The following is a 12,272-nucleotide window of genomic DNA, read 5'->3' on the forward strand; positions in this document are numbered from 1 at the left end:
CCTATAGTGGGCGCACAGCCAGAGCTAGAATTCCTGACTTTTCATAGTGCCATTTGAATCTCTTTTCATATTTTCAAAGGCATGTATGATCTGTTAGACAATCTGCACTTCAGATCCTGGCTATATGGTCATTTATAAAATCCAAATGGAAGCTAGAGTTTGTGACAAATAACCTAGCTCCTGGAACTTGAATTCTATGAATTGGTTATAGGATGAAATGATATTTAAATATAAAATATAACAGTGGGCTTTACTGCGTATCTAAATAAAGTGTAGCATATCTATTCATTAGCATATGTGGGATTAATGAACTGTGCTGGTGTTTTGTTTCCTATAAGTCTTTAGAGGAGAAAAAAGTCTTTTTCTTCCATGACTTTTCCTATTGGCAGCTACCTTTGTAGGCTTGTTTACTCTGTTCTCTATATCCTCACTGTTCTGTGTCTTCTGGTGTTGTCCTCCTACATTCTAGTGCCCATTTTCCTCAAGCCTTAGCCCTTATCCTTCTCACCGTCCTCTGCTTCTATTTCCTAAGAAACATTGTCCCCTCAGCTGTCATTTCTGGCCTTAGCTCTCACCTGCAGCTCTGACTCACTCCTTAACTCCAGTTCCACATCCACAACTGCCTTCTGGACATGTTACCCATGTGGCCATTGGTCACCTCAAACCCAACAGAAAACAGGGACTGGACCAGATGGTCTCTGGGTTTCCTTTAGGTTCTCAAACTCAGTTTTAGCAAATCAGCATTTAAGATCATCTCAATTCTCTCCCTCTTCTCAACTTCCCTATCCATTTTTAATACCACTCATCTTCCCACCACGTAATATGTGTTCTCTTTCACACACATACACATACACATGTACCTACACATACACATAGACATAAAAGTGAGGAAGTAAAAGATTGAATTGGATAACATGCCTAGAAACAGACAACTCAAAGCATATGTCTTCTTGCTCTTAAGATGACAGTTTCATCCTCATATGAAAAGTAAAGCTTGTTGTCATGCCATTGAGCTAATGAATTTTTGGATGTCTGTGTAAAACTACAATGCATGACTCTTGGGCATTTTTCCTTCCCTTCCCCAGCAACCACTTGTTACCTTGGAATGCTGGCAGAACAGTGGGCTTCAAGTCCAGAAATAAGCCAATTTTCCTACTTCTAGCGCTGACAGTTTGTCAGTCACGGGGAGGATCTCTTGTGCTTATTTGCCCAATGGCACATCTAAAAATATATTCCAGAGTGAATAAGCATGGCAAGTTTGAGATTCAGATTTGTTGTATCCAAATGTCGGAGCTGGGGTAGCGCTGAGAATCAGATTTATCCACTTCCTGAATTAACTAAACATGGAACCGAGCCCAGAAAGGTTAGGTGATCTGCCCAAAATCACAAGTAGTTTGTGGCAAAACTACAGCCGAAGCCCTGATTTCCTAACCCTGGGTCCAGAGCTATACCATTCACCTACTTTTTAAAATACTGAGTCCCCTTCTGCTACTCCTCTGGAGTGAGTTCTTAAGGCTGCGGTAAAACCCCAATAAATTCTGGTTCTTAGTCTATTTTAAAACATTATTTGAAACTTATTTGATTTGATTAACCAATGCCACCTCAATAATTTTAATTAAAAATGTAAAAAAATTAAGTATTTACACAAATAATTCTTAATAAAATCTCAAGGTATAAATATGATAGATTCACACTGTTACTTCTTCAAATTTAAAGAGAAGACTGCAGGATTATGGAAGCTTCTGGTTTCTCTGCCTTTCTGGTTGCTTTATCAACCTCTACAAAATCAGGTCAGAATACTGTGCAAAGACTCACCCTCCCATGCTGTCTCCTCAGCATACATGTTCAAATAAGATTAAGCCAAAAGTGTAGTTTGCCAGTTACTTTTCCTCTTAAAAGATAACTTCTGAGGACCCAGTATTTTAATTATTGATAATATGTATTGAGTTTCTGTGTCATGCATTTTTTCTTGAGTTATAGAATCATCTAGAGTGGGGGAAGAACATTTCACAATACCTCTACATGTAGTCGCTGAGAGTGAATTAACCTGTAAACCTCTGGGAAGATTGAATTATAGCTTTCACCTAAAATGTCTAGCTGAGATTTCTGCCTATTATTTCTTTTGTGTGTTTCTTTAGCTGGCTTTAGTTCCTGCACTTTCTCCCCTATTTGGCTTCTTAGGATAGGGTGTCTTCTAGGTAGCTCGTGCTTCTATAATTCAGTTTTCTGTTATCTTTTTTAAATTGCATTATACATAGTTCATGAGCTTCACCTTCTACATGAACATATACATGTTATTCTAATGATGGCACAAGTTTGTATTTAGTATATCATGCAATTAAAGAAAAATAAAAGAATATGTAGACTTTTCAGTGTCACACTCAACCTCTCACAGCTTTTTATGGGCATGAGAGGAGCCGTTTCAGTTTAATTAAAAGGTCTATGGCCTGCATGTAGAAAAGGGAGTGGGCTCAAGTAAAATGCCTCTGGGCATGTGAGAAAGATGGAAACAGTATCTTTGTCTCCTGTCTCAAGATCAGGATGCTGCAAGGACAGTAGAGAGATTTCTCACCCTTGGCTTTGTTGACCTGGCAGGAGCAAGGGGAATAATTTATCTCTGCTGCCTGCTCCCCCAATATCCTCTTTGATGAGAACAAACCTCAGTAAGTCTCTTCCAGAGCATTTTGGACACCCCTTGGTATATTAGAGAATCTACCTGTCATTTTCTTTCAATGTAATTTTAAAGTAATGTGAACTATCACACAAAAGCTTTTTGAGTTCTATCTTCCTTTTCTGATGCTACCATTATAGTTTTTTCCAGCCTCATCACCAAGCTGGAGGTACTAAATCAGAAGTAGCTAGAGGTACTCTTCTACCCATATATTTTGAGCTGTGCTGTAAGCACACAGATAATGTTGAGTCGCCATGAAATGCTGGGAATAAAAAGAGACCAAAAGCCTCAGCCTAGCAACTGCTGGTGGATGCTGGGCCTGCACTCCTGGCTTGTGATTGATGTGGGAGCATGTAAGGTGATAGTGGTGCCTTCACCAGGCCATTCGTGTAGTTTATCTATGGTCTCTGATCTGTCAGCTTCTCAGCTGCACTATTGACTGCTTGCTAATTCATTCTTCTGAGAAAGGAGCAAAACTTCCACGAGAAAGCTAAATCAGTAACGCAGAGGATGGTTTAGAAATTTGAGTTCTCTCAGGAGCTCAGACACAAAGTTGCTTTGGTGAGCTCTGAACCTACTCATTGCACCCAAAAGCAGAAGGGAGATGTCAAAAGAATTCATTTCTTGCTTTCCACCTGTGGGTGAGTGTGTGCGTGTTGACAGGAACCAAGGAAAAAAATCATACAGATAACAATGACTTTTTGTTTTGGGCCTGCCTTTGTGTGTTTCTTATCTTTGGTAAGAAGCATTACTATAGTAGGAAAATGTGAGAAAGTACTAGTTTATTGTGTTTTATGGATCTTTAGCCCTTAGCTTGTAGTTTTGTTTTGTTTTGTTTTGTTTCGTTTTCCCTTCAACTGGCAATTTTTTCCAATATTCACCTCAAGTATACTCACTTCAGGGCATACTGCAACCCACCCTTTTTCTCCCTTGTCTACTTAATCCTTTCTCCTTTGTCCTCAGCATTATTTCTCCAGATTACAATGCCTTCTCAGATTGACATCCTTACCATTTCTGATAGGTCTTCAGAGACATTCAGAGGGTGTAACAGGTAGATGGATAATATGAAACTATTTTTCCCCTTCTCAAATCTACAATTGGCTCCTTATTCATTCATTCAACAGACATACTGGACATTGACTCTGCGCAAAAGACATATCTCCTGCCTGCAAGGGAATCACAGTCCTGGATGTACATGGGTCGGGGATAGGGCCCAGCATGATGATGGTATACTATAGAGTAAGTTTAGATTAAGAGCCTGGAAGGAGTGGGTGCAGTATACCATAAGAGTTTAGGATGCAGAAAGGTAGCAATAGGAAAGGTAAGAAATCTAGATAAGAAGGTCATCATGAGGAAAGGTTGAGAAGCAGGAAAGGATAGGTGTATAGAGAACAGCTGTTTTCCTGGAATTACATAGAGTGCATTAAAATAATGAAGGAAATGAGGCCGAAGAGGCAGGTTTGGTGTGTACAGAGGGCCATCCAGGTTTGGAGTTTGGGCTTCCAAACAGAGCCGGTCCATCAGGAATGTTTGAGTAGGAGAAGAGCAACATTGGACAAGGCAGATTGGTCTTAGATTCCTAGCACAGAGGTGCTGGAAGGGGCCTGTCTATCCCAGTCTCCATGTCATTCAGTGGAGGAATTCCTTAGAGGATGACTGACTTGGTCAAGGTCAAGATACAGGATGGCTTTTCTCCCATGCAATATGGTGCTTGCAGTATTGTGTTTGTTTGTGCCCTTTGGCAGTCTTTAAGGGGCACCCTTGAGTTCTGCAAAAAATAGTCTTTTTGCAAAAAGAGTATTTCTATATATTATATGAACATTTTAACAAGTTGATATTGTAGGCTTTGTACTTTGCATGAGGAGAGATTATATGTACAAAGCAATGATTACACTTAGAGAAATTATTTTCTGGAAGGAGAAAAGGAATAAAAATGTTAATGCTTGTCTTAAAATCAGGATTTGTGTCAACTGTGACATACTGCATATAATATTTGTTATGGTAGTAAGCGAACCTTATGAAATCACTGGTCACAGAAATATAAGATAATATCAGACTCTAAACTTGGTTAATAGTATATAGTTTCGTTAAAACAATCACATTCTAATAATGACTGGCAATACTAATGTATAGAATGCAGCTGCCCAGAGTATGTCTGAAGTATTCCTGAATCTTTGGGGATAATCATGTAAGATTGCAAGTCTCTAGATGAGACTTATATTCAGCCTATTTAAACAAGAACTAGTTTAACTGAAATTTTGGTTTTGTTCAATACATTTTCATTGTGATATTTACAGCTTTAGGAAGATAATGCTAGAGTGGGAAATAGGAGAGAGAATTCTCTTTGATTCCATTTTAGGTTACCTAACAGTATTTACCTGATGGAGGAGTTTTCTAAGTGTTTGGCATTTGAAAGAATATTTTATAAAATAAAGGTTCTAAGACCTTTATTCATCGATGAATATTAAACAATCACTCTGTGCCTGGCACTGTGCTAAGCAGTGAGTAATAAAAGTCAGCTTAGGCACTGTCCTTTCTACCTGATGTTCAGTGAATTCTTTCCCCCAATGAGTGGAGAGTTGAATCTTAAATTTTGATTCTAGTGGATGAAGAGCATTTTATGTTTCCATTTGGAGGAGTATGGCAGAAGAGGCTGTTCAAAGAGGTACTTTCTTTAGCAACCACCAGATGTCAGCAGAGGACTTGGAACTCTTGGCAACATCTGCATTCTAGGTTTTCCTAACTCACAAGGCCATCTCCACTGGAACTTTTCAAAGGCAGTAGACCTTCACATGGGCCACCATCTCCCAAATATAACTGTCAAACACTTTATTTTCAAGAGTGTATCACATCAATTAACCTTTGCCTTGTAAAAATAACAATTCCTCAATCTTTTTCTTATTTAAAGCTTTTAATTCTGTCTTTCAAGGTGATAGCTCTACAAAGTAGAGAGGCTATTGGGATGAAGATAGGGAATATCACCAAGTTCTTGTTATTTCCAATGAAGCCATCCCCCAAATAGGTGGAGCCCCCTGGTCTATTATTTTTCCTGCACAGAGAAACAATCTGATAGTGGAGTTTAATGGCACCAAACTGCATAAGTTTTCAGAATGTGAAGGAGAGAGACTTTGGTATCTTCACTGGCCCAGCCATTTGGTTCCTCATGTAGCATGTATCTGATGGTTTTTACTTACAGATAAGAACAGTATGCTGATTAACAGGAAAAACCTTGGTGATGTGGGTACTGATTTGTATCATACTGGTTTTCTCATTTTTCATCTGGCCTCCTCACTTGAATGGGCAGGCTGGATAGGGAGCTGAGATATTTCATATGAGAGATTGGATGATAAGGTGGGACCAACCTGGGGAAGGGCTCCTTTGGATACCCAGGCTTCTCTGAACCACATAAGGTTTCAGAAGAGGTGGCACTTAGAGGGCTGTTAGTTTTAATGACTTGGTAAGCAACTGGTAAATTGAAGGAGAGATAGAGACAGACACAAAGTCAATCACTGGCTTCAGCAGCTAAAGCTGCAGGGGATGGAAAATAAGTCATAGCATACAGCTCCAAGTCTACCCCTGAAGTAAGGGACTCACTGACGTAAGGTTCTAGAGTTTAGACATGCTGTGGAGATTTCCTGTGGACTGATCAGCGGGGTTTTACAAATCACATTACAGCTAATTCTAGGAATTATTTGGATTCTTCTGTTGTTTTATATTGAATAAAGTATTATAAATAAGGCTGAATCAATAGCGATTCAAAAATATTTTGACTGTTTGCTTTTGTAGAGATTTTTGTGAAAATAGTAAAAGAAAATCATCTTGTTCCTTAAAACATGTAGGATGTCCTTAAACATACTCTATACATGCATGCCATTGAAAAGGATAGCTAATGTTCTTACTGGGGTTATACCCAGCTCATCATTGGGCAACTGCTCTCAGACCAGACGTAGAATGGCTTTGAGACCTATATTAGGATGTACTTTTAAAGCAACTTATTTGTTGGCTTGACTTCCAATTAATATAGTAACTGCTTATGGGATTGGGCAAAGGACAAATCGAATTGTACAAAATCAATGTGTATTTGCTTTGTGGTGGCTTTAGTTAATGGTCTTCAACATTTTCCATGGCTTTAGGAAATCCTACAGCAAGTGCCTTCTTACCCATGAAAACTCAGATTCAGAATTTCAGGTTCATTGCTCTGTGTTGATTCTCACCCATCTCAGCAGCAATTTCACACTCCCTTCTACCTTCCTCCTCCTTTTCAGATCACTGGGGTGATCCTGCTAGCCGTTGGAGTCTGGGGCAAGCTTACTTTGGGCACATATATCTCCCTTATTGCTGAGAACTCCACAAATGCTCCCTATGTGCTCATCGGAACTGGCACCACTATCGTTGTTTTTGGCCTGTTTGGATGCTTTGCTACATGCCGTGGTAGCCCATGGATGCTGAAACTGGTGAGTATGTCACAACATCATACTGCTTTTTCAATTACTTTTTTGTAAAAATATAAATCACATGAAAGTGAAGTGGCCCTTTTTGAAGCCACAGACAAGACCTTAATATTCACTGAGTCTACTTTTAGTCCAGACTCTCACATAATTCACCTTTTAATCCCCTAGAGAGAAAAACAACCCCAACACACAGCCTGGCACAAAAAATTCAGTCCCGGTCCCTTGAGGTAGATGATGACAAAGCAGTGGCCAGCAGTTCCAATAGGCCATTTATATTCTCATGGCAAGACGCCCTGTTCCAGTTTGAATTCTGTCTTAGAAATCTTTTCAAGTATGCAATGTGCAGCTTTTGTGGGCAAGGCGGCATCCCAAACATAAGCAGCTTTTCATCTCCAAGTTCCCACTGGAGAAATACTTTATGCCTCCTTGGGCTTGACCATGATTGGATATATGGACATGCTGTTCTCTAAACCTATACACTCTGGCTCAGTGCTATGGGAGTTGAGCTAAGCCAGAGCTTCCCCACTCAACAGAGGGTTGCTGCAGTGCCAAGTATTGGCTACCAGGACCAGTGCTGGGTGCCTTTATCCTAGTAGGAGAGACATACAAGTGATGTTTCCAAAAGAGTAAGGACAGGCTGTTGAAAAGTTGTTACTGTGATCCTTAACTTTTTGGCATAGTTGCCTAAGTCTCTATTCACTGTCCATGCTTTGCATTTATAAGTTAATGTTAAAGGATTTCATAGATAAAAGATAGCAAGGGCCTCTCCTCAAAAGAAATATTTGTTTAAAAGGATCTATTTTAGACATCTCATTCTGCAAAAGGGAGGAACAGATATTCCATCAGTACTGTGTTGCCTATCCTTCCCCGTTTAGCTCTAGGTTGTTGTAACATTTAATACCATCTAATGCCAGATATGGATGTGAGTGTAATTCACTCCAAAGGAACCATCTTCCAAACTGGCACAGGTAGTCTCTTTGTTGGCAGTCTCATAGAAGTTATGCTTAATTGGGCATGTTCTGTTCTTCAGACCATGCAGAAGGCTTATACCCTGGCCACCGCTGTTTCTTTTTGGTTGATGGAAAAGCTATAGTGAGACTAGACTGAGACATTTCTGCTGCTGTCACTTACCACTCTATGCTACCCCCCTGAGTCTACCTTCTCATATTTATTACAAGCACTAGGATTTCTTTTGGTCTAGTGTTAGAGTCCTCAACTTTGGATTCATGCTTAAATCACCTGGGAACCTTTTTAAAAACACCTTTTACAGGGCCCCACCTTTAACCAGTTGAACAAGAATCTATAGCAATGAGTCTCTGGCATCACATTTTCTAAAGGCTTTCCAGAGAATTCTTCTTGTACAACCAGGAGAACCTCTTGTTTAGTACAATGAAGACCAAAGGGAGAATTAACTTTGTAGGCATAGAAAAGAAGAATTGCTAAATATCAATCTGTCCAAAGAAGAAGGGAGGGCACCTGATCATAAGATCTGACTGATTTTGACACTAACTGGCTTAAGTTTTTAGTAGCAAGGATATAACCTCTCTGGGCCTTTGTCCTCATTTATGAAAGAATGGTAATGGAATAAATCACCAAGGTTTCTTCCAGTCCAAATACTATGACTGAAGCAGAGCAGAAGAGGGGATACAATCATGGAATAATTGTCTCTGCCATCTTCTGATAGTGGTTTTACAAAATGCTGTCATTTTCTCCTAACACTTGTGAGCTCACCAGCAAGAGACCCCTTTGGGAAGCAGAGAAGTTTTTCAGGTTTTGTTTTGTTTTTGTTTTTGGTGTTTCAAAAACTATCATTTATTCTTTTTACCTGTTAGATTCTGTCCTGGGTACATACTACATTTTATTTATTCCTCGCCACCACTGTGAAATACAGGTTGTATTTTCATTTTATGGGATAAAGATTCTGAGGTTAAATTACCTGCCCAGGTTCACACAGCTAATGTTGGAGGAGCTGAGATTTGATCCCCATATATGTCTCTTTTTAGAGCCAAGATTATTTTTACTACATTATGTTCATTTGGAGAAAACTTGAGCCCTACCACCTGTATTTAGTACAAGCTCTTCCCAATAGGCTTTTAGCCAAGTCCTTCTGAAGGAGAAGGATGTATTCTCTGGAAGCTTCTAGAAGCAGGGGACTTCCCAGAGACAGAAAATGGCTTATCTGGCTAACAAGAGCGGAAGTCATTTAATTAACTGTCAATCTAGAATGTTACAGTCCTAACTTAACCTCATTAATTGAAAAACAACTGAAAATAACTATCTCTATGGAGGCCCAGAAAGACTGCCTTTTCTCTAAGAATTAGTTCATAGCAAAGCTAGGACTCAAATCTTGGAGGACTTCTGACCACAGAGTCAAATGTCCTTTCTTCCACCTGCCTCCTGACTGTTACTTTCCCACAGGACTTTCTGGTGGAGTCTAGGCCTGGTGTGAGACTCTGCCTATAGTAAAGTGTGCTTCTAATTGCATTTTGTATCAAGTTGAGAGAGAGAAATCATGTACATGGGGCATTCTGCTCATAACTGTGTGTTTGATATTTTAGTGGCTATGCTTTAAGTGTGTGTGGATACTTTTGTTAACATTTCAAATGATACTGGCATTTTAAGCCAGTATTTCTTCTTTTTAATATATATACCACTAGCTAGGAAAAATAACTTATGATCCTGTGTACATATGTATACTTTACAGGACATGTGTACACTTTGCAAGTCATATGGCCATATGTGATCTATCTAAATTCCACAACATCATCTAGGGCCATTCCAAATGTTGAGAACTGTTGAATTTCATTCTGAGATAAGAAGAAGCAGATTGTAAGGCATATGCCTTATAGAAAAGAAATCAATTCTCTTTCCTTTTATCTGCTTTTCAAAGTCATAAAAATGGAAACCCTTAATGTCTCTTAAGTACCATGTAATATCCCTGAACTTAGGCATGCATGCGCACGCACACAAAATCAACTTGGAAAGTACAGGAAGCATGAAATGAGTACGAAGCAATAAGGGTTTTAGATGCCTGAAAATATTGTTAGTAGTGTAACATATTTGCTTTTTTTAAAGGCTATCAACTCCACTTAGTGTGCAGAACAAGAGATGTAAGCAGCCCACTGGCCACTGCTGTGGGTGCTGCATTTGGGCCTGACCACTATATTTAGGACAAAGGTCAACCTTTGCATTTTCCGGTCTTTCTGCCAGAATGGGAGGGATACAATTCCAAAGGAAGGGGTGATGAAGCCATTTCATATGAGATGGTCTTAAGGAAACTGGAGGGGTTCGCCCAAATGAAGAGAAGCAATAGGTTCACAATATGGCTGTGTTCGCACATCTAAAGGGCCTGTTGTACAGAAGAGAGTTAGGCTGGTTCTTGTATCTCCTGAAAGCTGATCCAACACCAGTGAGTGGAAGTTACAAGTAGGAAGACTGTGGCCAAGGGAAAGGAAGTCTTTCCAGCAGTTGGAAGTTTGAAAACTGAATGGGTGGAGGGAGTAGACTCATTTTGCAAAGGCTAGATGGAGAATGCATGCAGATGTTGGATGACTATATGAGGAAAGTGGTATGAAAGACTCCCAGACAGCGCAAAACTGTGTCCTGTGACCTCCAGAGTACTTTCTAGCTTAAGGATTCTAATGTTAAAAATAGCAAACACCTTAGTTGTAAAAAGCCCTTTCAGATTTCTTCTGGTTGAGCAGAGCTGATAGGCATGATGCTAGTTGCTGGATGAGCTCTCCTCAGCATGTCTGTCCCCAAATATTTATACATATTAAATAGACTCATTCCTATATTGAGGCTCATGTGAGTAAATCTGGAGAAGAGAAATTTTAAACTTTTCATAAACTTTATCTAGAGAACATGAGGATTTCTTTGTCTAATTCCCCCTGACACCAAGTAACCCGCCCCAAAGGACCACTCTTCTTAATCTTGACATATCTGACTTTGTCCTTGTCCACTTGATTTTCAGTATGCAATGTTTCTGTCCCTGGTGTTCCTGGCTGAGCTTGTAGCTGGCATTTCAGGTTTCGTGTTTCGTCATGAGGTGCGTATACACAAAGTGGAGCATTCTATTAAAGAGTCTTTGGGAGGAGGAATTTTGTAAACTCTTGAAATGTGTAAAGGGCACATATAGGCTAGCTGGCATCTCCAGTGGTATCAGTATTTTCCAAATGTCATGTAATGTGTGCTGAAATGCCCATAAATTTCCTAATGCAGAAATTATGCCTAACCTGAAACCTTAGTTGTTGATCCTCACTCTGTTTCTTTATATAAGTATTACATAAAATGATTCTCCACCTTGGTTTAGAACAGTGACCTTCAATATAGATTAAATACTCCTTTAAAAATAGCCACTTCAGGAAGGCACAAGTGTATATCTGTATAACAGGATTTCTGAGATCGCAAAGGCAAGCCACACTTGTGGGTTATAGCCCAAAGGCAAAGTGCTATATTTCCCCAAAGCACCCTGTGCTCTTTCCTCTCATCCCCAGTGTCCCTGGGGGCTGCTCCCTGCCACCCCAGGATTAAACCCACAAACCAGTAGCAAGGAGCCCTGCTGCTTTGTGTGATGGTAAGGGAAAAGAAGAGAAGACAGTCATGATCCAAAACCCCTACAGCAGTTTGTTTTTAATTTACATGTAAAATTTTAGATTTCTAAAGCTGGGGAAAAATAATTTTGAATAAATTTTGTTTTGTGATCATAACTGCTAGTTTCAAGGACACTGCTGGCTGTCCTGTGTGGCCATTCTACCATGTACTGTCACTTTAGCTGTTCCAGACAATGAGTAGATGGTAATGCAAAGACAAGATGTTCTCATGCTGCCTGTAGCCACTGTGATATCACTTTTCAGATGTGTATATTGATGATAGATTAGAAAGTGTGTATGTTAGAAGAAAGTACTAGTTCTAACTCCAAAAAAATCCATTATTGTAAATCCATTATTATACCCTATAAATAGCAATAAAGCTAGAGTACTCATGTGTTAGAAAGGAACACAATAGCAAGATACAAATGGAAAACATGCTTAAATAGTGTTACTGTAGCTCTTGGAAGTTTGGCATCATCTGTCCCAGGTCCTGCTTTTGTGCTTGGGCAAGTTAAGTTCCCAGTGAGCCTGCCCCTTTTCCTATTGCTCTGATTTTTC

At 39.6% G+C, this 12,272-nt stretch overlaps 1 protein-coding gene across 1 annotated transcript in view; it reads left to right on the forward strand.

Moving 5' to 3' along the window:
* TSPAN7 (tetraspanin 7) overlaps window positions 1-12,272 on the forward strand; it is a 127,054-nt gene that overhangs the window by 94,887 nt on the left and 19,895 nt on the right. Inside the window, exons 2-3 of the mRNA XM_011384456.2 lie at window positions 6,937-7,125; window positions 11,096-11,170. Coding sequence (XP_011382758.1) covers window positions 6,937-7,125; window positions 11,096-11,170 — 264 coding nt within the window. The remainder of the gene's footprint in view (window positions 1-6,936; window positions 7,126-11,095; window positions 11,171-12,272) is intronic.

Source organism: Pteropus vampyrus, unplaced genomic scaffold, assembly GCF_000151845.1.
Source record: "Pteropus vampyrus isolate Shadow unplaced genomic scaffold, Pvam_2.0 Scaffold582, whole genome shotgun sequence".
Taxonomy (NCBI): Eukaryota; Metazoa; Chordata; class Mammalia; order Chiroptera; family Pteropodidae; genus Pteropus; species Pteropus vampyrus.